Here is a 26384-nt window from a genome sequence, read left to right on the forward strand (position 1 = left end):
TATTTTATTGCATTTGTTTATGTTACAGGGACTCACTGATTAAATGCATAAATACATACATGGCCAGTTGTTGAGGAGGCACCCAAAAGTAGGGGAAAAAAATGACATTTATCCAATATAGATCAAATAATGTAAGACAGGAACAAATGAATCTTCTTTCCATTTACTGTACATTTCAAAACATAGCTGTAAACAGAATTTGATGAATGCATGCAACAAAAGACAATAGGTGATCCGCTTTTTGGCGTTCCACATAATGACCACCAGGTGTCAGTGTAAGCTCGCTCGTGTTTGACTGTAGCTTCCAAAGCTCTGCAGCCCCCGTCATTGCTCAATGAGAAATGCTGCACCCCCCTGAGCTGAGCAGTCAGACTCTCGTGTATAGTATGCTGTCCAAACAAAACAGCCACATACAGAGTCAAGATACACTGGAAAGGTTCACTCCTCGTGGTGCAGCCATTAATTATTAATCACAGCTTACTGTACCTGTAGCCTGTGCACAGTGTAAAGACGTGAAAGATTGACACAGTTTAGGCATGCATCTCATAAAATAAATCTGTTCAGGTCCGTTCACCCAGAGAGGGACTGTTGTGTTCAGTTAGCCACACTCCAGAGGCCACTCGTTGCCTTCAAGTGGAGGGAATACTGTAAATGTACAGGGTGAGGCGAGGGTGGGGTGGCAGAGGTAATGGTGCTGATCTCAGGGCCATAACACTAATAGAGGGCCAGGGGTCATGGCAGTGTTGATGTGTTCAATTACCCCCAGACCAATCAGCCACTAACATGTGGGTGTCGTTTCACAGAAAATTACAGGATGACCCATGTGACGTGTGGAGGGAGTGCCACATGGAATCGCTTCACACCAACTCTGCTATCGATTGAAATACCGGGCTTTTGCTTCTAGAGTCAATGGTGGATCATTGTATGACATCTTAGATATTGTCCTTTTTGTGTTTGTCTGAAGTCAGACCAGAGTGAGCGCCGATCGAGTGAGTGGAATAGACTCCACTGACGTCAAAGTTTGCCTGATTCAGATTTTGTAGGTTGCTACTGATACAAATATAGCACCAATACAACTTATTACCTCAACTGTACTGTTGCCTCCTGGGGTTCAATGACTTGCTAATGTCATGTCCCTTTAAAATGGATGTTTCCTTGTGAAAATGACGGGCACATTAAAGCAAAACTACGTGACTCGTGCTGATTAACAACCACTGTAGACAGGTGACATTTAGGAGAAATTGTAAAATTCTGTAATGTTTGTTAAATAGCAAAATCTAGCTCAAGTTTGCAAACATCAGCCGCCATAAGTTAGTGGTCATACCAGACCAAGAAAGACTGTAGCAGTCAAACATCAGAGGGTGCTCACCTGAGGAAAGGTGTGTTTTGTTGTTTATGAATGTAACCTTTAATTTACAAAGAGAGGAATGTACTATTTCATCCTTCAATAGTCTCAGTCTCACTTTAAGTTGGGTTTTGAGGCCAGGTATGGCAGGAAATGGTGCAGCTGCTCCAGCTGAAGTTTTTGTTCTTATACTGTAATTTGTAGTGTATCCCTGGTCCTTACTACTGGTTTGCTGCCAGTGTGTATTAGTCAACACAACAGTGCTATAAACACTTTAAAAGAGGCTCCAGACTCTGTCATTAAAGTATACTAGTTTGTAGTTTTATTTTTATTTTTTCGCATTACATTTGTTGCTTTTGTAGTAACAAATGCGATGCACGATGTGAATAACCATGAAGACACATAAACGGGCAGGTAACCAACATTTATTTACCATTATCAACTTTACAATAAAACCAGTAACATCTGTCAACATTAGCAAAATAAAGAACAGAAATCAGTCCGATGTATTTACAGAGACAAAGCAGATTCAGGCTCACACACGACAGATAAACAACTCTGCTTCATATCAAACCGCAACAGTGAACATAGCAAGCTTAAGTGTTCTTTTTTTCATAGTAAGGTAAAAATCAAAGTTGTCTATTTTTTTTTTTTTCTTTAAACAAACAAGTAATAGCTTCTCTGAATCTTTAAGATGGTTCTCTATAATACACCACAAAATACTTCAAATTTGGGTTAAAATATAGGAATGTAAAAAGTTGGCGAGTCTCTTAATTTTCTGATTTCATTTTTTTTTTTCTTTTTTCTACTCAACAGTCATTTCAAGTGGTGGTGGTGTCCTAGTATCTGATCTAGCTTCATTCCTTCAGCGAGGAGGCATCTTGATCTGCAGATTTTTAGGGAAAAGATGCTTTGACTCCATCCCTCTCCATCCATCCTTCATCCGTCTGTACTTCACGGTGTCATCAGCTCGCATTCTAGCCATTAAAATCCGTTTTCCCACATAGCGACCAAACCCACAGCCTAAAACTCAGTCCAGGTCCAGATGTCGAGCAGTACCCAGGGAAGTGATCTAGTGAATCTAGTCTGTCGTCTTGTTATCATGACGAAAAGTGGCACGTCAAAGGAGTCTCTCACATACATGTGTATATATTTACATATACATATATCCATATACATATGTATACATATACACATATATATAAATATATATATATATACTCTTAAATTTTCTCTCTCTCTCTTGAAAAACAGTTCACCCAGTTCATTGTGAGCTGGTGGTACAATCACTCTTTCTTTTCAGAGGGAGCGGGGGTCGAGCTGCTCTCCTCTGTTGGTTTTGTGGCCTCAGGGGCCGGAGCAGCTGCCTCCTTGGCCTCCTCCTTGGGGGCCTCCTCTTTAGCTGGCCCCTCCTCTGCCTTTGGGGCCTCAGCCGCAGCAGCGGCCTCCTCCTTCACCTCCTCCTTCTTCTCTTCCTCTGCAGGAGCAGCAGCTCCGTTCTCAGCAGGCTTCTCCTCAGCGGGGGCATCGGCAGCAGCCGCTTCCTCTTTGACAGCCTCGCTCTTCTTGCTCTTCTTCAGATTCAGTTTGAAGTTGAAGGACTTCTTCAGGGAGAACTTCTTCTTCTTCTTCTTGGGGGTCTCCTTCGCTGCAGTCTCGCCTTCGGGTTTGGCTGCCTCTCCATCTGCCGCAGGCGCCGGCTCAATGGTGTCACCTCCTGCGCCGGCTTCAGGCTCCTTGGCTGCCTCAGCTGAGCCATTGGTGGCGGCAGCGTCCCCATCGGGCTTTGTGGAGACATCGCCATTGGTTTTCACATGCCCATTCTCCTGAAAAGAGGTTGCCACAAAATCAGTCATGTTTGTAAAGCTTCACCTTCTGACACAGAAAATCACCGTAATATGTATTAAACCTCTCTGCGCAAGCATGAAATGCAAATGAACACCGCTTTTAGATGTGCATTACTCATTTCTTTCCAGATCATCGTCGTGCTCATCAATTAACCACCGTGTCGCCCGGCTCAGAGGCGACGCCTTGCAGTACTCTAATCAGGCGATAGGCGGCGGTAGCGCCTCACAGACCGCCTGGGTACCAGACAGACATCGGCTCAACAAAGACGAGACTGGAGCGCATCGATGGAAGAATGAAAACACTTTCATTTGACGTTTTTGGGCCAAAAAAACAACCTAAATTTTGAATAGTTCAATCAATATAATAAATACCGACGTAAAGTCTGATTTTTTTTTGCCACTTGCCAAGTGTACTAACATATAATATTAATTAACATCCATAATGATCCAATAATTGGTCTAAAGCATGAACTGTAAGAATAATGTGACTCATCCCACTAGTATTACATTTTGGAAAGTCCCAGTTAGTGGCATGGGTGACCAGACGACGACCAGGCTTGTATTTTAAAAAGGGAGGAGTAGTAGACTGCCTACGTGCGCTCCTGCACCCCCCCTCCCCTCCCCCTAAAGCCTGGCACTGTCAAACACGCTGTGTGGATTTTGGGTTAAACCTCAGTCACAAATAAACACACGCTTAACTTAAACTTGAACCCACCTCGTCAATCGAAGTAAGTAAAACCACATGCTGGCTCATTTATAGTTTTTCTTTTTCTTTTTCTGTTTTTTTTTTTTTATGGGGGGTCTGTGATCAAGCCATCAGCAGGAGACTGCGATGCTCAGAGCCCCACCTGACTGACCCAAAATGTCCTCACATGCAAGTTTGATCATTTCAGCCTCGACCAGATTTAGTGAAACCAACGTTTTCGTGTGAGAAACTTTTATTCGTTTCTACTTTCACCCTGCGTTAAAACACGAGGCAGCGCGCGCTGAGTGAGATTACCTGTCCGTTGGTTTTGACAGCCGCAGCATCAGCGGCGGCGGCGGCGGCGTTTCCCTCCGCGGCCACATTTCCTTTGGATGCCTGGGACCCCATTGTCTTCGGTGAGTGTCTGTGTCTTCTAAAGCAAATTAAAAAGAAAAACTAAAAAAGAGTGGTTTCAAGTTAATCCAACCCCAGGGTGAGTGATGTATCCAGCGGTGAAACGATGAGAAGTGTGTGTTGTTGTTTTTTTCTTCAATCGGCAGCTACGTCCCCTCGGCCGCTCCTGAGGATGGACTTGTCACCCTGGAAGAGAGAGACCCTCTAAACTCAACACTGGTTGAACGCAACGCTTCAACATACAGCAGGTTCAAGGCGCCACCCGAGGGCGGGGCCGGCTGGGGTCTGACCAATCACCGCGCAGTCTAAGGGCAAGTCTAGCCAGCTCTGGCCAATCACCTCTGACTCCCTAATTGTCCCCGCCCCTCAAGAGGACCCCCAGCAATGAAGCCAATTTAGCTCGACTGGAAACTGTTTTTTAAGAACGCAAGTAGAAAATAACAGTGACTTGGCATCAAGATAAGAGAAGAACATGTTTCACGTGAAATCCTTGAATCAGTGTGTCTGTTACTGTGTGTGTATTCATCTGCTTCTGCTCTTATGATGGCTGAGAACTCAGTCAAAGATGAGGCATCTTGCACACATCTTGCTAGTAATAAGGCAAGAAAGAGGAGTCATCTATACTTAATTATTACAGCATTTGCATGTGTGGGTATATGTGATGTCAGGGACCTGTGTGTCCCTGTCGTGCTCCAGCTCGAATGAGTATTCGTGCTCATAGAAGCTGGTGTAAAACATCTAAATCAGCTACAGGAATGAATGAGTTTTAAAATTTGCTATATCAGCTCTAGTGTCTATTTACTTACACAGCATCCAGCTTGACTAATACCACGTGAATGTCGTTTCCAGCAGCTGCAGCTAAAGGTTATTTCCATTATCAGTTGATCTGTAGATTGTTTTCTCCATTAATTGATTCATAGTTTCATCTGTTAAATGTCAGAACATTGTGAAAATGCCCGGGAACATTTTACAGAGCTGGAGTCGATGTATTCAAACTGCTTGTTTTAGGCAATCAGCAGTCCCCAAAGGAAAAACATGTAATATACTATCATTGAAAAGGAAGAAAATCATCAAACAGCAAGCTTAGTTCTTCTTCTCTGTTGGCCTAAAAATGACACAGTAAATCATAAACATGATTGATTGAACACTTGATGAATCAACTGATGGTTTCAGTTCCAGTTTCCCCTGATTGTCTCAGTTCATGGCGTGAAGTAGGGAGATTTGAGTGAGTCTCTTTTGGTTTCATTATCAGTAAGGATGCTCACGAATGGACATTTTAAAACACAATCTGATTCAGCACTTGGTCAGAGTTTCAGTAAAATCTATTACAGCTGTTTCCGGGAGCATGTTTTCATCAGATATACGACCATGATTCATCCGGTTATGCCAATGTGTAGTAAATGACATAAAAACCAGTATATGTCCTTTTCTTATAGCAATGTTGAAAATTCCTTTTTTTTTTTTCTCTACCAATACACACAATTCTCCAGAAATATAGCACATGTGGCCAGCTTTTATTAGCTGTAGCGAGACAGTTAACACGGCAACATGATTGACTTATAATTGCCACAAAATCGTGGTCACAGCATCTAAGAAGTAACTGCAAAAAATGTGACAGATGACATGACACAGGTCAAGAAAGGCCTCAAAATGTACAGATGAAACATTCACCAGGAAGAGAGAAACTGTGGGTTTACTGAGGGGTTTCTTGTCCATCTCTCCTTGCCTGTCAGAGCAGCTCAATAGTAAAATGAACCTATACTTTTGTCAAACAATGGTGAATGATGGTTTAATCTATTGTTCAATATTGCCCTCTCATTCTGGACATGGGGACACATTTTTCTGGTGATCTGACTGGAGAACAGGATCTGCATTGGGACTAACAGCATGTCACGCTGTCTGCTAATGGCTCCATGACTGGATTTGTTGTTCAATTCCGCTATGTCAACAACATACCAAGAGCAAAATATATCAGTGTGATGATCACGCACATTCCACCTGATCATGTTCCTCCACACACATTCCTTGCAAACAGCTGTCAGCGCTGCGCCGAATCGGTTTGCGAGGAGAAGACTTCAGTGTTCAATGCCACAAATGATCTATACTGCGACCAATCAGCCTAATTGATTTTGTGAGGCTCGAGAACATTGGAATGCGTGTCAGCAGCTCATCTTGATGCTCAAACCACCAGCGCTCCACTTCACATGTCAGTTAATCGAGTTCGCCTGAATCAGTGCAGCCGAACAGACGTTACTTTTGCAGGCTAGCCAAATTCTAAAAAACATGTGTATAATGCGGTTAAGATAACTATGTGAGTATTTCAGAGGCAAACATTTCATTAATGTGGTAAAGCACCACAAGCTCACAGTCTTGGTCCTACTGGATCTAACCGCTGCCTTCGATACAGTAGACCATCGCATTTTATTAGACAGGCTGAGGCACCTGGTCGGCCTCTCAGGTACTGCTTTTAACTGGTTCGTCTCATACCTCACTGACCGACACTTCTTTGTAAGTTGGGATACATGTTCCTCAGGAACCCATGAGATCAAGTGTGGGGTTCCCCAGGGGTCAATTTTAGGTCCAACTCTTTTTAATCTGTACATGCTACCCCTAGGGGACGTCATCAGGAGGCACGGCATCAGCTTCCATAGTTATGCTGATGATACGCAACTGTACATTGCCGTGTCTCCTGATGATACAGGGCCAATTGATGCTCTTTTTAACTGCATTTTAGACATAAAGTCATGGATGGCAGAAAATTTCCTTCAGCTCAACCAGGACAAAACAGAGGTCTTAGTCATTGGTCCTGAAGGCCAGAGAGAGAAACTTTTACCTAAACTACAAGATCTTAAACCAACACATTGTGTAAAAAATCTGGGCGTGATTTTTGACTCTGAGCTTACTTTTATTCCACACATCAAAAACATAACAAAGATAGGTTTTTACCATCTCAAGAATATAGCCAGAGTTCGCCCGTTTCTCTCTCAGGCCAGCACGGAGGTGCTGATGCATGCTTTTATCTCCTGTCGCTTAGATTACTGTAATGCCCTGCTCTCTGGTCTTCCTAAAAAGAGTATCTCCAATCTTCAATTACTACAGAATTCAGCCGCACGAGTGCTGACGAGGACCAGAGGGCGGGAGCACATTACGCCAGTTTTAAAATCGCTGCATTGGCTCCCCGTGCATTTCAGGATAGATTTTAAGGTTCTTTTATTAGTTTCTTCTTATTTATCTGACCTACTGTTACCCCACCAACCCTCGCGGACCCTGAGGTCCTCCGGTACTGGCCTCTTAACCATACCAAAAGTAAGAACTAAAACACACGGGGAGGCGGCCTTTAGTTATTATGGACCCCGATTGTGGAACAGCCTGCCGGAGAGCCTCAGTGCCGCAGAGACTGTTGATGTTTTTAAAAAGAGGCTCAAGACCCACCTTTTTAATCAGGCTTTCAATTGATTTGTTTGATTTATCTTATTCCTTTAATCACGCTTCTTAGCATGTCTATCTTTGTTATTTTAGTTGCATGTTTTAACGACATGTTTAATTGCTATTCATTTCATTTACTCATTTTATTTAATTTTATGTTTATGTCTTAGTCCCTTGGTTTTTAGCTCCAGTGTTTCCTCATGGGGGTCCTTGGTTTTTAGGTCAAGCGTTTCCTCATGAGGGCCCCCCTCACTGGGAACTGCTTCTGGCCTACTGATGGGGGCGCTGCTGAGGGGACGGCTCTGGCCTGGATGGCTGGAGGCCTCCGCACCTTGGTGTGGGGCCTTCTGTCTGCCTGGGTCGGGGTGGTCTCGGGCGGCGCCCCCCGGTCATGAGCCAGTGGCCCTCTCAGTGTGGATGGCCCCCAAAGGTGGCTTACTACTTATCTCATCCGTATGGGTGCGTGTGTGTCTGTGTGTGTGTGTGTTTCTGTATGTAGTTATGGGGGCGGGAGGGCTGGGTTTTCTTCTCTGTCGTTTTTAGCCTCTGTGAGGCACTTTGTGTTGCTTTTTAAGTATGAAAAGTGCCATATAAATAAATAAAGTTTGAAGTTTGAAGTTAAAGACGGAAATGCCATATTCATGTGGCTGTATTTCACTGTAGCTTATAGAGATCTCTTTTTTGATTATGTTCACGTCAAGTATGTAGATCCATGACCAAAGATTGTGAGCACCTGGACATTACACATGTATGTGATTGCTACTGCTGTAGGACTATTTTTTCGGGCAGGAGCAGTGACTTTGTGTATTCTCCACTGCTCACAGAGCAGCCTCACAGTGCCAAAAAGACTCCAGGACATCTCTCCTAGGCCTTCGACAGAGCCTGGCCGGCTGTCTCTTTACGCTAAACTAAGCTAGGACAGACATGAGAGTGGTATCAATCTCATCTAACTCTTGGCAAGAGTCATATCCTAAAAAAAATAGAGCATCTGCTTTTTTGGGAAGTCAAACTCATGACTCACAAATCATGTCTCTATGGAGTGAGGGGGTATCCAAATGCCTTTACCTACGCTGAAGGTGTACATATTTCCCATGTGGAAGTGTCAGAAAATCCGCAGGACGAGGTGATGATGAGGTGAAGAATAATAGCTGATTGAAGTGTGCAGCCGGAAAATAAATTGTTCTCGTATTGTTCACAAAAGTCTGTAATTTTAACCGTCTCCCACAATTTAAATAAGTAGCAGCACTTCACTAATGTAAACAGGATCATTATGGGGAGCCGTAAGTGGTTTTATTGTTGTATTTGCCGGCTGGATTTTTCCTCTGCAGCCGAATGTGATAAAACATCAGTACAGAGCGCATAAACTTTGCTGTCGTTCACTCTTGAATGTATTACAATGCATCAGAGGCCTTTCCAGTTCCCTCCACCCCGTGTTTCTCTGTGGTTTGCCCTCACTTCATAGCAGTCACACTGAGGGGACAACCTTTTCTCACACACGTATCACGCTGTATCTATCTAGCAGCCTTGTAAATGTCATAATAATGTGTCCACTGTGTACTGTGGAATGCCTGGCACGCAGGCCCTCCCGTCTCCTCAAGCCATCTTCCCCCGTGAATGGGCTTCTTCAGTCTGCCTGAGGTAACTCGGCCGTAGGGGCGGGGGGGAGAGGCGGCGAGAGAGACGTCATCATGGTTAACTTTTACAGATGGAACTACATCAAGTGCTCCTTTCTCCTTCTTTCAGTCCCTGTGTGACGGTACTGACGACAGCGCTGAAGGCACAGACGAGGCGCAGGCTCATCATCTCCTCGCCGCTGCACTTGACACTTTGCTCCGTGTAATGTCCGTCCGTGTGTGTGTTTGCATGTGTGCGCCTGAGTGTTATGTGCATATAAGGGAAGCATTGTCACGGGACCGACGAGCATCAGGGGGTGAGAGGCACAGAGAAGCGATCCTTCACACATAGACACACATTATGCACCCTCACACACACAGAAAGCAAGGAGGGCATAAGCTGTGGCAGAGTTCATATAGCTGTGCTGAGGGTTGGAATGCAGAGAGGAGAAGAAAAGGGGGGGGGGGGGGGGTCAGATCTGTATGATAGAGCCGAGGCCTTAGATGGAAAGAAGAGGACGGGGAAGACAGCCAGAGGGACAGGCTGTGACTGGCAATGGAATGACATGCTGATAGCTGAGTGATAGCATTAGGTGTGGCCAGGGGATGTGATAAGATGTCATCAAACAACCTTTAAAGCCCCCCACCACCACATATACAAACCTCCACGAGGGAGGGATTCTAGGACTGGAATGAGGAGGACAAGATGGAGAAAAATGATGGTACAGGACCGAGTACGATGATGTGAAGAAAACTAAGAATGGAGGAGACATATTTAAGGATGGAAGGACTTGCTAGATTCAAACTAGTGATTTATTCAATCAGGTTGAACGGTTAAAACTGAAGGAACGTGTCCGCCTTTAAAGACTTCACACATGTGTAAATCAGTTCCTGGCAGGCATCTGAAGTGCCGTCCGATCTAAAGCATTCAACTATGTTAACAGGAAGTCACTGTAGGGGCGATAAACTAAAATTAACTGCTAATCTTTTGTAAATGTAGGCGTGAGTCTGCTTCATGTATATGTGTGCACATCAGCAAATGTGTGACTTCTGTGACTATTCGTGGAGTGTACAATGAGTGGAAAATATGTGATTATGCTAACGAAACTGACACTATTGGATCATTCAGTCTAATATTATTGGCCCAACATTTTAGAGTATGATGTGTTCTTAAACAAGCATGTCTGTCATTACATTACCTAATCACTCCTGTCTCCAAACAGGAAACATATCAGCCAGCTAATGTTAGCATTTGTTGGTTCAGTTGGGTAGGTCACAGTTCCGCCTGACAGTTACTGGGTGTAAATACTTATTTATAAGTCATTTCTAGGTTAAGAACTAGTTTGTGTGGTGCAGTCTGCTTAAATTTAAGTATATGTGGACGTACACTAAGAAAGCCTCGTCTAAGTTTGAGCTTAAGAACAGCTGGTGCAACCAGATCTTGAGCCAAAACAATTATCAGAATTCTTATCATATTCATCTGCCCTTAAGGAATCTGATGAAACTGTATGGTCACTTCATGTTGGTGACTTCTAATCAAGCTTTACTCTCATTACACAGTACAGGTTTACACTATGAAATGCAATAGTACCGTGTATATATGTGTGAAAAGTATATAATGTATGTGCAATATCAGTGTAATATGCAAGCTATGGTGTACCGATGTAATATTCATATTCTAAGTATATGCTGGCATATTACCCATAATATTGTATTATATTATAAGTCATGGACACATTTTTCAGTGGCCTGCTGTTTCAGCACACACTCAGTGACATGGAACCCTCCTCTGAGGAAGTCACCTAACTCTCTCGTGTCAGGGTGTGCTGGTGCTTTCCAATCAGGCAGCCCTGTCACGTAAACATGAAGGTGGGGAAACTAAAAATATGATGTCATGTTCACACAGCAATATGAAACTGATCACTCAGTCTTCACAACAACACTTTCATTTGCATTGGTCTGACACACAATCGTATGATTTCTAATTGACAATCTGGAGTTAAGTGATGGAAGAACTGCATTGTGCTGCTCAAAGTATTCGCTTGAGTGTTCACGGTTTGTAAAGCTAAGTCCATTAAAGCTTCAAAGAGCACATATCAGATTATCTTCCCGGCCTGAGCCGGTCATTCACCACCAATCATCTCAAACTGCCGGAAAAGAATTATCAGGAGCTTATTACCTCATTGGAAGTCTAATTGAGCCAATAACACTCTTTAACTTTCTCCATTGCTTGCTGTCACATCATGTTAAACTTCTCAGCCTCAGGGTCGTCCCCACCCTTTACCCGGCCTACGATCGCCCCTTTCATCACACGCCTGGAGGTCGCCACCTGAGGATCATCGCACAGCTTTGTCCTTATCGGCGAGTGGTACTCGCCCCGTGTCTTTTATCCTGTGATAATCGAAATTTATTTTCATGTCAGCCCACCACATAGCCACTTCTTTTAAGCTATGTATGATCCCAAACCCCACCCCCTCACTCTCTTTTTGTCTGGCTGCAGTCAATGAAGCTTTGTGTATGTATTCCTGGATGTTGGGCTGTGTGTAAGCTCTGGCTCCCAAAGGCTGCATTGTTCTGCCCTTCATCACCCGACGGAGGAGCATCCCAAGTGCGACTGGAGGGGGAGAGAAGAGGTGGCAAAGGGTGGGTAAAGACAGTGAAGGCAAGAGAATGAGGGGACAAAGGATTGTGGGTATTAAATCGACAGGGTGCGCTGAAAGTATAATTTCTGGATGCCACCACCTTAAAGAAAGTTAAGACAAAATATTTTTGTGAGCAAATCTTTATTGGGCTTAATTCTGGACAGCTCAAGTAAAACAATGTCATGAAAATATGTATTTCCTGCTACTACGATCGTGGGGCAGCAGATTAAGTCAAGATTTTTGAACAGCATACAGTCCCCGCCCTGGATTCTAATCAGTCATTTTAATCAAAGTCAGCCGAGCTGACTCAATATCTCTTAAGTGCTCGCTCAGTCGTATAAGCAGTGATTCCCAGGCCGCGTGGACGCACAATGGATAGCATATGGCTTAGTGTTGGAGCTGACAGATGTCCACGCTGGACAACTAGAGAGCAGAAACAAAATAATCATGACTTTAGCTTTGAGCTCACGCAGTGGCCTGGGGGTCAAGGGGGGTCAGAGTTGGCGGGCAAATAACAATGGTGCAAGGAAATGGGGAGATGGGGTGTTGTGGTACACCAGTCCTGTTTCACAGGAACTAAGTAGGTCACATCCTCATGTTATCTGGAGTGACAGAGAAGCAGTTTGACGTTACAGTACAAGACTTTGTTCTGTGTTCCTCATTTTGGGAATGAGAGCTTATAGTAAGAAAGAACTGGAACGAGACCGGTTTCAGAGAAGTGTTTGGGACTTTCCATTTACAACCTGAATACTACTGTTGACACACGAAGACCAATAAGATCACCCCTCTAAGCATACTCACAACATTTCACTTTCGCTTTCTGTCCACTTCTCCATCTCTCACTGATTTATGGTCAGAGAGGGGGAATCCCTGTGGGGATTTCCCAACAGAGGTGTTTTATGTGGATGTATCACCGTGACAGAGAGAAGGCGTGCTGGCGTTTCTGAAAGCTAGGTATTTTCAAGCAATGTGAAAATTTCCAGTATTTTGTAGTATTACTGCTATAAGCCTTGATTTTAAAACAGGCCCACGTTTTCAGGAAATAAAGCACTGTTTGTCTTAAATGTGGAAATTCGGTCTTGCCGTTACTCACCAACGAAGAAATTACCAGACTCAGTCTTTGTCTAACATACTGTGTATACACACACACACACAGGCACACACACGCCTGGCACATGCAGCACTGGAAATGGTGTCAGCCCAGTATAAATCCCTTTTGACATATGAGCATGCCAGTGACCTTATTACCATGACAACAGTTTCTACAGGATAATGGCGTTGTGGCAATGCTGACACAATATGACACAACAGCGCTGACACTTATTGTGCAATGTGTTGCTGAGAGGTGAACCACTCGCCTTTTATTTTGCTTTTCTTCTGTTTCTCTCATCCTCTCGTCATCCGTGGCTTTTTTCTTTATTTGCCCTGATTTTCCTGTGTTTGTGTGTGTGTGTGTGTGTGTGTGTGTGGTGGGTAATGTGTAATGCATTTGTAGAATTCAGGTATATAGAAAAGTCTTTCAGCTAGAGGGAAGAGCATCCTTCCAGTAGCTTTCAAAACAAGATTGATATAAAGGTAGGTCAGGCCTACCTCTGGGCTTCTGAGCTCTCACTTCCCAGTTTGAGAGTGTGTGTGTGTGTGTGTGTGTGTGTGTGTGTGTGTGTGTGTGTGTGTTCCAAATCTGTGTACACCCACGCGAGAGTCCTAAAATAAATGCTTCTTCTTTCATACATGTGAGCGCATTCAGCAGAACTGAACAACACATCCGCCCCCTCCCCTTTCCTCTTCTTCTGCCTCCTCCTCTCTCCTTCGATTTCCTCCATCCATCCTCCGAGAGAGACAGAGAGGATGACAGAGGAAAGTAGGGGGATAGGGAAGAGCAGGGATGAGAGAAAATCAGAGTTTCTCACGCTTTTTAGACCAAAGGAAAAATGTTGTTTCTTTTTATGTTCATCTCGAGAATTGACGGCGGGCAGAGAGCTTTGAGGAGAGGAAGTATAAGGAGTGAAAAGTGCACTTGTGAAATTGTTAAAAGAGTGTATAAAAAGAGCTGTGCGTTCAATACAGAAGCTCAGCTCAGTTCAGTTTATATTAAAGGGGCCCTCTGTCCATTTCACTCAGGAAGTTCAGTTGAATCATATATTGTTGAGGAGGACTGCTCAGTCAGTGAACACTGTTGTATCATGTCAAGGTCTTGAAAATAACCCTGATGATGTGATCAAAATATCGTAACTATGCAGCTGCATTATGGGAATTGTAGGATCCTGTGGTTTTGGGGGGTTGACTCACACAATAACCTAAACTTAAGGATGTCTCAGTCTCCGGTGTTTCGATTCTATAGAACACTGATTCTCTGGAGTGCCTCTAAATACCCCTAAAGACTGAATACTTCCTGTAACCATCTTACACATACTAGACTGAACCAACAGGCTTGCATTCGATTTTGTTTGTTATGAAACTGATAGTTTGATCATCTGTTTAAAGGGGTTCTCCGCCAATTTAGCACTGTACTTGTCCGTCTGCATTGTCTGACTCACAAAGGAAAGTTAATAGAATTTATAATATCAAAATCAATGCAGCACAACCAGAGGTATCATCTATTTTATTCCACGTATTCTTCTCTCTTGTCAAAATCTGGCGCCCACAATGCAACTCAACCACTGACAGTTCTGTCAGAGATTTGGGTGTGTTGTGCTAGTAGCAGCTAATGTAGCCTCGAGCCTCTAGCCTCAAGCAGAAATAAGGAGCAGGCTGCAGAGGTCTGGTCAGTTCACTGCTTTCTAACTCCACACTGACAGATTTTTGTCAGTGTCAAACCCAAAATCTGTAAACACATTTTGACATGTGAAACTGCTCAAGAGAAAGATATTGGTGGCCAAAACCATAAAAACATTTCAACCTACTACTTTCACTTTATTTGGGTGAATTACATAATAGGTTTCCTGCGCCTACTCTTCAATTGACCTTATTGATTTTCAAGTAAAAGTCAAAATCATCCAGATCCCAGCTCACACTGGAAAGTGTTGAATTCAGAGTGCTGAAACAGTGTAGATACAGCGTAGCATCAAAATGAAGGTTGGAGATGACATCCTTTGTTCTCTTGAGCTGCTGCTTACGTCTTTCTAGGAGGTCAGCTCTTTATATCCTAATATTGCATTACAAGTAAAAGGATGTCAAATCTGTTTTGACCTGAAAAAACATCTCAAATTTAAGATCAATTTGGATGCTGAACTTTGCCACCACCTGCACCTGCGCTCGCACTGATTGCCTGCATGCACCTTGTTAGCAGACTTCATTTACACACCTCATTTGGCAACGTCAATCTGAGGGAATTCACTCAGAACTAAAAAAGTAATCTGCATGTGCACACTTTGGCAACTTAAGTGAGCAGGAGAGTGAGCGGGAGGTAGGTAGCGGGGGATGGATGGACGGGTGGTGAGTCAGAAGGGAGATGGAGGCAGAGAAAAGAGAGGGAGAAGTGCTGATGAATGGGTTGATGGCACACTGACCCACTAATGTTGTAGCTCCATTGCCACTGGCTCTGCCTGGCCTGGTAAAACACACACTCACACAGTCATACACGCACATCCACATGCAAACTAATAAAGCCTTCTGACTGGACTTACTACTCCATTACACCACACCAAAGCTTTTTTGGGACAAAGAATTTAAGCCAGGGTTACTTGAGCATCATGTGCGCTTCCGTTATTACACTTATGGATACGTGCTGCTGAGTTCAGCGAACTGCACACTGGCACACTTCTGCTAATATCTCAGACTGTCTGTTGTTAAAGGTAAATGGAGCAAGCAGTGCAGTGCCAGCACAGGAAACATACAAGTTTCACAACTTTTACCCCCGCTGCGTTTCTAAATCTGTCAAACGTATTTTTGGATCAGGACGCTCAATGCGTTTCAGAGCATAGCCTTTTGTCTTGACAGCGTAGGCGAGAGTTCAGCTCAAGTGTTCATGAGGTCTTCTGAGGATGATCATCATGTGATGTCTGTCAAGTGAAACGACTTTTGTTTCGCAGTCAAGTGCAGAACACTTACACTTACAATTTATCTCAACAATATCTGCAGTTATTGTCATTATGACTAAAAAAGAATGGAACAGCCCATCGTTCACCGGTGTGGGTTTTACTGCTTGTTGTTGACACTGTTGAGGCAGGCTCTATAAGGTTTACTAATTAAGTCAATCTGAGTCTTATGAAGATAAAGATGTAATTAAAAGATCACCTTACAAGGACATCAGTGCTGCCAGTGATGGATGCAGCCCTGAAATCATGTCTTATACAAAAACATTCACCAAAAAAGCAAGATGACACATATCCCCAGGGAGCAGAATCAGACACACACACACACACACACACACACAGACACAGTGTGCAGTATTAGGATGTGCTGTGACTGAGAGCTAGTGACAGGTCGGTGTGAGAAGGCTGACTGGAGGTACGCTGTTTCAGGGTGGCTTGACACTGCCCCTTTAATATCACCATTAGAGACCTTCCACAACGAAAAAAACACACACCAGTGGGATGCCATCTCCTCTCTGAAAAAATAAAAACAGCCAAAAAAAGGCCTGACAGAGTGTTGAGGGCTCAATGGATGCATTATCTTTGTTTGTATTTGTAGTCGTTAGCACCATAAAACATTTCATCATCTCATTTGGTGTGAATAAACAGAAGAGGAAGGTGAGACAGGTTCTCTGTCAGCCATATGGGAGTTTAGCTTACGGTGCTGCTTGCATAAGATAAGGCAGTCAGCTGGTTCGGGGGAATAATGGTTCCATTATGTAAACCCAAGACATCAAACCACAACCGTCCCCAGCCTAAACCATCTCGGGGCTGTTAAGACCTCCGGCAGGTCACATCGCTTCCAAAGAATGTGGGGAATCTGTATCATGCTCACTTGAGGTGAATTTGTTTATCATGTGGTCTGCATGAGGTAATGAGGTCAAGCATAGGTGATGGACGAAGGCAGCATTGGAGGGAAAATGCCGACCTGTAAGAAAAGGGCAGTGGCGCTGACATACTGGCAGCCTGGAAAGCTACAGTAGCAACACTGCCTTTGGCACACACACACACACTCTCACACACATCGACTTTGCCCTCCCAGCACACCCTCTAGGCTGGCACATGGAGCGGTGGGGGGAGGGAGGCTGCATGCCCAAGGATGAGACTGAAAAGAGAGAGCGATCCGGGGATGGCAAGATGGCTGCGCGGCTCAGCCTGCCTCTCACACGCCTGTTCAATGAAAGACGGTATACGGGCCAGTCGGCGTGGAGTCATTCATCTGCTGAGATCAGAACATCTGCAGCTTCGCCATCAGCAATCACAGCCCTCGCTTTTATCAAAGAAACACACGTCAAGTAATGAGCAAATCCCCAAATCATTCCTGGTGGATTGTTTTTGCTGGAAATGCTTTCAAGTCTTAAGGCAGATTGTGCACCTTTAAAATGGCGACAAAAAGACATCTAGAAATTGATCTTTACCGCGTGTATCACGGTATAGCATGTGGTTGGGGGTGGGGGGTGGGGGGGTTGGAGTGCTGTGCTACAGGCTGATGATTCTGTAAATTACAGTGAAGAGAATTGATAACCGGGAAGCTAGACGAGGCAAATGACTCGATAATCAGCAAAGACAGAGGAAGAGAGAAGGAGGGGTGTTGTGTGGAGAAGTGTTGACCTAATTCTGTGCAAATGGCTGCTCGTGTGATAGACAGAATTGTTGATGCTATACATTGTGATGCGTAAGACTGGGGTTCAGTGTGTGAGCGTGTGTGAGAGTGTGATTAGGTTGTACACATATGCAATCTGTGCATGTGTTCAAATATGATATGGTATATACTGTATTTTTCCAAAATATGTGCATCCGGGTGTTGGGGGAGGAGAGACAGCGTTGCAAAAAGGAGAGAGGGGAGAAACTGGAACCACATTCACGCATTTAGCTGAACAAATTAAGCATTTTGGGTTTCGGTTTTTGAATGTCGGGAATATAATGGGATTTTGAGATATCTTACCAAATGGTAGCAGAAGTGATGGTCAATTCTATGAAGGAATCAGGGAATTTACAAAGAGGGTGGTGGTTTTTTTTATTATTGACTGCACAACACTTTGGTGGAAGCCTCTTTTACATTAGCAAAAGTCACAGTGGGAGGGAAATAAATGGAACAGAAATATACAGAATTCTTCACTGGAACCACCATAGACATCCCTTGAAATAAATAGCTGTCTGTCTTTGTTTCTCTCTCTCTTTGTCTCTCTCTGTCTCCTGTTACCTGTCCTCCAAGTTGACAGAATCATACGTGGCACCAATTACCCCAGTCTCAGCCTGTCAGCTGGTGCAGGGCGAAGCCAGAGGACGTCAAAATGACAGCAGAGCGTCTCCTTACCCTCCGCTGTGGGGTTAGAGGTTCTCGCAGTAACAGGGATAAACATCTATGATCTGAAGTGTGTATTTATGTGTGTGACTTTTTAGCCACACTGGCGGTGTGACTCTACAGGGATGACAAAGTCAGGCTGCCACTTGCTCCCAACTAAAATATATCAACTTGTATAGAACAGAAGACATTTTTGTACAGGCATTCATGGCGCCCAAATGATGGATCTGGCAATCTCCTCTTAGTACCACCATGAGTTTAATGTTTATGGTTTTAAATGAAATCTCTTGAAAACTATTGATTGGATTGCCTTAAAATTTGGCACAGACATCCATGTTTCCCTCAGGATGAACTGCTGCAGTGGATGCCAATTTGTCTTAGAATATGTAAAGTAAATCCCAGGAACAGGCTTGATTCTTTGAGAAAGACCGGTGACAGAAACGTTAAATGAGACATTGCGTGCAGCTAAATGTGAAGCTAGTCTAGTTTATGACCAAATACCAGCAAAACTAATGTGAGCACGTTAGCATGCTGACATTAGCATTTCGCTCTGTTAGCATTTAGTTAGACTGCTGATATCTGCTACAATAACAATGATGCAGATTTGGAATTAATATTTTATATATTACTGGTCACAGAGTGCTTCTGCATCTTAACCTATAAGCATGCTGCAATATTTTAATTGGATTGCACACAAGTAGGCCTATCCATAAATATGTTTTATTATTATTGTTGTTAAGATGGACTTTAGAGCAGCATTATTTTAATGCTGCTGCTGACAGAAGCTTTTCCATCCTGCCAAGAATAAAACCTGATGAACTGTAACTGGGCTGCATTAAAATTGTCACATTAAATGATACTGAATATCAGCACAAAACATTAAGCTCCTGGGAGTTTCAGCATTGATTAAAAAAAAAAAAATCATTATCTGCACGTGTGAGCCTGCACCATCCTTCATTCAAATGGTTAGAAAGCGCCAAAGTGAAACCAAACAAATGCCTTTGCTTTCCAAATGAAAGTCTATTTTTGAAGTGCATCCACCAGAAGTGAAGGAGCGGCCCTGATCTGCTGTCGGCAATCAACAGATGGCTGATTAACATTTCCAAATCTGTAGTCAAACTCTGGAATGAAATGGGGAATGATTGGAATTCAGCTCGAGACTTTATCTGCTCACACACCATTGAACAGAGTCTTTCTCTCTCTTTCTCTTGCCTTTACTCCTTTTGATTAGCGAGTAAAACATTATTCTGATGGCTCATTGATCGCCGGGGACTTTTACACAGATAGACAGTATTTATGGCTGTGTGCCCGTGGAAACACACACACAAGAGCAGCGCAATTTACTTCTCCGTTCACACTGTTACCTCCTCATCTATAACACACACTCTGTCTCTCTATGCTGGCATTTCGCTCCCTCTCTCTCTCCCTCTCTCTCTGTCTCTCTCTCTCTTTCTCCATCTTGCTCTGCCTCGTCCATATCACTTACCAATCAGCTGGCATTATTCCCTTGGCACAGCTGAATAATGTGTCATCATTTAGTATAGCGCACACACACACACACACACACACACACACACACACACACACACACACACAAACTGGCCCTGTCCTATAATGTCATTATTGCACCCACTGAGTCAAATTACACTGAATCAATAGGTCTTGTTTATCTGTTGGGGGCCTCCCTGCTCTCAATTACAGCCCAGGGGAACATCTCGGGAGGGGAGCGTGCGTGTTCGTGCACAAACCATGGTGCGTGTGTGTGTGTGTGTGTGTGTGTGTGTGTGTGTGTGTGTGTGTGTGTGAGGTCTCTTTTAAGATGGCCCTGGTGTTATCAGCGTGCCTCTACTCGGTGTGACTCCGTATAAAGGAACTGTTGTGAGTTCATGTGGGCAGCCCCTTTGCCGGCCCTGCATAGGGACGACAACAACAACATCAATGCAGATATTGCCAATAGCCAGATAAGCTAATTGACTCCCTGACTGTCTCAATGAAAAGCCCATTGAGATGCAGCCCAGCATCTGAGAAGCGGCACACAACAATGAGGAGAATGTTAATGACTTGCTGTTTTGACTGCAAGGTAAACAGCACACCAGCCCGAATGCCTCGTAGCATTCATTCTGCCACATTATCACACGGCACACAATGCAGCTGTTATAGGATTCAGTGATAAACATTCCAGGAATCACAAGCAGTGTTTGCAGAACACGGTTAACACTTAGATGATGCCAGCAGGAGGGGTGGCTCTAAATGAATGGGGGTGGGGGGTTCAGTGTGATTAACTATCAAGTACAGGTGGCCTTCTGTGAGGTTTGAGGGAACTTCTGTCCTGAGGCTTGGCGACATGAGCAAAAAATGTTAGCACAATGATCTTTTTCATATCAGTTGATGTTGATATTGTACACTCTTTGAATACCTGAAATATTGCCAAGAATCGTGTGAATCAGAAAAGGAAAAGGAAAAAAAAGCAAAGGAAATCCATTTAAGAATATAGATTACGCAAATATGAGCAATAATCTTGAATCCAGCCGGTCTACATTCTTAGAAATCTGTGGCATGTATGATGTGTTTACAACTAGGGAGCTTATGTCTGTGGTTTGTTTCAATAAAATCCCTCATTTTCACCACAGACTAACGTTACTGGTTCTCTGAGAGCCTTCCTACACAATCCTAGGGATAGGTCTAATGGCTGGTGAGAGTGTGAGCGTTAGCAGTCTGCGTGCATTTTCAGATGATGATGCTCGAATCTGTTCTGTGCAGGGCTTTAATGAATGTAAGTAACTTAATTAACCTGCTTTGAGGAGTAGGTGGGTTGGTTCCTGAAAGATTGCCATATGAGTGGTTAGGAATACCTTTGTGTCTGTGTTTGAACTGGCTTAGAAATGTGCCGTCATGCAACGTAACTTATTAACAGAATATGCAAACATTGATCATACCATTTGTATTTCCAGGTCCCACCCCAGTGTCAGCAGATTAAACCATATCAGTTCGTTCATTTTGGATTTTTACAAAGGTATTGCAGAGGCATTCTGGGTGGGCTGCAGTGACTGACAGCCAAGGCGATAAACCCCTCCCCTGGGGGGTCGGTCAACCCTTGTGTGGACACTTTCACAGACAAGCAATTAGCACACTGAATACAGACCAGACAGCCAATTAGAGCACCACTGTTAAGTCCCCCTGTATGCAAATCAGGCCAGGAATTTGCAGAAAAGCACTCAAGTGCTGCTGGAGATGGCTAAAAGTATCGGCAGCAGAACTGAAAAATGAATGCAGATGTAATTAGGAAGCTGCAGAGAGCGGAAAAGGATGAGGAATATATGTGTGTTTAAAAGAGAGGAATCCAAATTGTGAGAGTGGGAAGAAAGCAGAGTGATAAAGGGAGGGGTGGGAGATTAAAAAAGAAGAAGCAAGGCGAAGGACAAGAGGGTGAGGGGGTGGAAGCAGAGCAGAAGAAGGAGTCGAGAGAGAGAGAGAGAGAGAGAGAGAGAGACTGGGATGAGACCAAATGCAGTCAGACATGAATGTTTCAAAGACGTAGTGAAACGAAGCTCCAGTCACCCTACATACTAACTACTAGCTCGCAGTGTATTTATAGGGTGTGCTCGAGTGTGGGACTGTATGCAGGTGCAGACTCTATGAATTCTTTTTGATCATATAGAGATTGTGTGCGTGTGTGTGTGTTTGTGTGTGTGTGTGTGTGTGTGTGTGTGAGTGTGTGTGTGTGTGTGTGTGTGTGTGTGTGTGTGTGTGCGCGTGCGTGCGTGCATGGGAGGATAAATTCAGCTGCAGAGATGAAAATCCTGCCATGTGTTGAATTTTGCATGGGATCACGCTACCGCACTTGATCACTTGAAAGACGTGTCATGTCACAGCGTGGCGTGTGCGACCCCTCTAACACCTCTGAGATGCGCACACACGCACATCTGTCTTCTTCCCTCCCTCGGGGGTTTCAGCACTCTTCATTTATTGAAACCCACTGCACATGTCCCAGCCCTTATTTACTTTTTGCACAGGTATATGATGTGATGGTGGTGCGAGGTTGTTTTTATCTGCGGTTGGCCGGTGACGCCTGTCATGTCATTAGCTCATACGTTTAGCCCCTCATCATATACTCATGTTCAGTAATCTCAGCATGTCACACTCAGATGCTTGACTGAAGCAGTGGCTTAGTGGGGACCGAGTATATCTGTGGTAATGGGATTGAGCTCATGATGGTAAATCCAGTCACATCAATGGTATTTCCTGGTTTTTCATTTATATCAGTGTAGTCTGTTTGATTACATTGTCACTGACAAATATGTCAATTCATCTGAAGGAAATTTCTCAAAAGAGATTTTATTTTTTTCCCGTGGATAATATACGACGCAGGACACTTTTTTTTTTTTGAAACAGGGTTATTTGCTTAGCTAGATGAGAAAATCAATACCAATCTTAGCCTGGCTTTATCCAAGGGTAACAAAAATTCACCCACCAGAGCCTCTAAAGCTCACTAATTAACATGTTATATCTTGTTTCTTTAGTCTGCTCCCAGCCAAGAAACAGTTTGGCATGTTACCTGTAGAACCACAGCTTGTTGTTTTATACACACTGAGTGTTGAGAGGAGCTGTTATGAGGTTTTTCTGACCATTTGGACAGTCGGGCTAGCTGTGTCCCCCTGTTCCCAGTCTATATTCTAAGCTAAGCTAACCAGACTCCAGCGTCATAGTGAATGGACAGTAATGAGAGTGATATCAATCTCCTCATCTAACTCTTTCCACAAAACTTAAATGTCAAGGAAATCATGAATGAAGTTCCTGCACGTCGATCTAGAAAACTGATTGCACTCCTCTATTCCTAGCAGCATTTTTTTTTTGAGACTCAAGACACATATTGTTGAGGATTCCCTTTCTCTGTCTAATCTCCTGTTACAGCTGCTCTCTCTCTCTCTCTCTCCCCTGCCTCATATCTCCCCCTCCATCCCTCTTCCGTCCTGTGTATTGACTCCCTGTATAGTCTGTCTGTTTACCGAGAAAGTAAACAGTGGAATGAATGTGCGGGTCACTGTCAGGGTCACTTTCTCTGCATCCTTTCCTCTCCTCCCACCATCCATCCTACGCTGCCTCTGGCCCCATCGCCCCGTCCTCCCCCTACCCCCTGATTATGTGCTGGTAATGAGAGGTCTAGACATGCTTGATCAGGATTAAGGCCCGGGAAGGCAGGCAGGCACAGCGAGGTCAAGCAGGGAGATGCGGCTTTAGCTTGGACACATACACCCCTGTGGGCCTGGGATGGGCACCAAAACGCCCAGCCAGAGGTTTTTGAGGAACGTTTAAGGGTCATGGAGAGGCAGAGGAATTAGGAGATAGAGGGGATGAACAAATGTAGCCATCATAGAAGTCCTACTTTCTGCAGGCTCACTGTGTACTGATGCCCCACTGGTGTGCCAATATTCAGAAAAACAGACTGCAGTGGGATTACACCGCAGGAGGAGAAAGTGTCTTTTATCTGGAAGGTGAAATCCTTCTTGAAAAAAGGGGAAATTTTTGCCTTCAGTCAGCCTTTTTTTTTTAATGAATGGCTAGATTTTTTGAATCCACGTGTACCCTGTGGTGTTTTTATCAGCCCATATATGGTGACACAGAAGCTGGTGACATGCAACAAGGGCTGTCATTTGGGATCACTAATACACCAGTACTCTTCAACATCTCAATCATGCAGTTCAACTCATGGCTTATGCAACAGGAACAAACTGAACACAGGCAAACTGATTTCAATACTCTGACAGAGTCTAGGTTCTTTCAGCAGATTAAGTTTTGAGTGTGTGAGTCAGGTGCAGGTCTCTCTTGAAGTATGCAAAGAAGGTAACATGATGTCATTTTGGAGAATTTTTAATGCACACATTTGGCCTTGTTGTAAGAGTGAGGAGCAGCAGGATGTGAGTTCTTTCCGACAGTAGATGCTGAAGCAGGTGAAACCACATCAAGGTGAATTTAAAGACTGTTTTTCCATCTGCTTTTATGACATGTTTTCATTTTCAGTGTGTAGACATTTTCATCTGCAGCCCAGTGATTATGCCCAGAGTGAAAATGTGCAAAGGTACAGTAGTTATATAAGGTTGTGAGTTTCCTTCCACAGTCAACATTAGACTGTCGCTAGCTGTAAATGGGCATCTGTTTCTACGTGCCAGCCCTCTGATAGACTGGCCTGTCCTGGGTGTACCCAGGGTACATGGAGCAATGAAAATATTTATAAAAGTAGGTGAACGGACATTTATCAAACATGAAGTGGGGCAAGTCATAGCCTCCAGTGGGTGATCATATTAAAACAAATAGAAATGTGATCAATTCCATTTTTTTCTTAAATGAGAAGTGAATAAAGTTCACTTAGGTAACTTCTAGGAGACGTTCATCTGTTTTTCATTTTCAGTGTATTTGAACTACAGCCTTGACATTTTTAACCATTCCATCTGTGTTTATTGACTCTTCCCTCTTCAGGTGCATGCACATGCACGTGAGCGTGTTCGAGGTGCAGGACACCAGCTGTTGACATAGGTGGCTTTCAGACCACTGGGGATTCCCTAATACAGAAGAGACGACACAGAGCCGGCCTCCAATGCCCATCACCAGAGGTCCCAGATGGATCTGATTTATGGTCATTCCTAAACATCCAGGAGAGGACAGGGATCCTGACACTGGGGATGTCTGGGCCGTGACAGGATCCCTCAGTGAAAATATATGGACTGACCGTGAAAATAGCTTCCAGCAAGAGGATAATTCAGAATTTAACCTTCATCACCTATTTTTTTTGGAAACAGGATGGTCCAGAGAGAGAGACCTTCTGCCGATGATAGGACGGACAGTGGAGGTGACCTTGAGCAAAACAGCGAGGGTCCAACCCATTTTTGGAAATGTTAACACGCTGCTTCAGATCCCTGAGGCGTGCTGGATACGGAGTAAAAAGGTGAAGGTTAACTGAACGGATTTCGCTTCAACTCGGAACATTCACACACACACACAAATAACACAGAGAACCACATGTCTGAGAAACACATTCACAATAAATTCCTCATTCTGGCAAGTATTTTGTTTAATATCCCAAGAAAGACACTTCATTGTTACCTCAGACTGCAAAATTTGATTTATGCAGCTTTTTTTGGAGATCTGGTCAGGCCTCCGGATTTAAGGTAGTAGATGCTTTACCACACTTTTCTGTATGCACGACGAGCATCAGAGTTTTTGCAATAAGACATTTGGAATATATCAAGTCTGGTGTATTTTGAGCAGGTGGTTCATACATCAGTTTATACTAATGTCACTTGTGTGTGTTTCTAACTTTGAGCACTAACTTTGTGGAGATGCCTGCTCTAAGCCTGCTCTTTTGACCACTTGATGGTCTGGTTAGCTACCTAGGTAGACCTGACAGATGTCTGCACGTGAAGCATGCAGTAAGAAAAAGCTTTTTGGAAATGTTAGGAGGAGTGCTGCATATAAATTTACCTATCAGGACATTACAGAGACGTGTGTCCTGAGTCACTGCTGTGTGTGCGTCCTGGGTTGTAAATGGGAAAGTCCCTTCGTTGTATTTTTTTTTTTTTTTTTTAACCAGACGAAATTTAGTCCTATATTTGTAATTGGGTAATGCAAGTCAAAAATCACTAATAAAACACTAATAAAAAAACATGCAACAAAATACAATTTCCACTACTTTTTTAAAGGGGTCTCTCCCAGCTTGAGGAAGTTACCTGCAGCATTAATGCAGCTCCAGCGTTGTCATAAAAGAGCAAAAAGCCTGTGTCAAAGATCCAGATAATGAGTGTAATTAGCAAGTACGTTTTCCTGCTGAATATCCTGGCTGATGTGTAAATGAATGTGTTGGCTCACACACACGCACCCCTGCAACAGACTGTGATTCAAATTGGTGAAAAACCCATATTCATGCTTCATCCCCATTCACAGCTCTTTCTTTTCACACACACACACACACACACACACACACACACACACACACACACAGAGCATGCACACGCACAGGGACTCTGGGACACTGAGGGAATG

General features: G+C 43.8%; 2 protein-coding genes across 2 annotated transcripts in view; one reads left to right on the plus strand and one right to left on the minus strand.

Annotated features, from left to right (window-relative positions):
• The window catches only part of srfbp1 (serum response factor binding protein 1), a 281373-nt gene that overhangs the window by 144579 nt on the left and 110410 nt on the right, over positions 1 to 26384 (plus strand). The gene's annotated exons all lie outside the window — the stretch shown is intronic.
• Positions 1755 to 4500, minus strand: marcksl1b (MARCKS-like 1b). The gene is made up of 2 exons (XM_076754952.1): positions 4193 to 4500; positions 1755 to 3171 (listed from the first exon to the last, which is right to left on the minus strand). The coding sequence occupies exons 1-2, from the start codon at positions 4283 to 4285 to the stop codon at positions 2632 to 2634; spliced, it is 633 nt and encodes a 210-aa protein (XP_076611067.1). The 5' UTR covers positions 4286 to 4500; the 3' UTR covers positions 1755 to 2631.

Source organism: Chaetodon auriga, chromosome 17, assembly GCF_051107435.1.
Source record: "Chaetodon auriga isolate fChaAug3 chromosome 17, fChaAug3.hap1, whole genome shotgun sequence".
In the NCBI taxonomy this organism is placed as follows: domain Eukaryota; kingdom Metazoa; phylum Chordata; class Actinopteri; order Chaetodontiformes; family Chaetodontidae; genus Chaetodon; species Chaetodon auriga.

Excerpts from the sequence above, each read along its gene's own strand:
- marcksl1b (XM_076754952.1), bottom strand. The coding sequence starts at position 4,285 with ATGGGGTCCCAGGCATCCAAAGGAAATGTGGCCGCGGAGGGAAACGCC. Across the intron at positions 3,172-4,192 it reads CTGTCAAAACCAACGGACAG|GAGAATGGGCATGTGAAAAC; the intron begins GTAATCTCACTC and ends ACCTCTTTTCAG.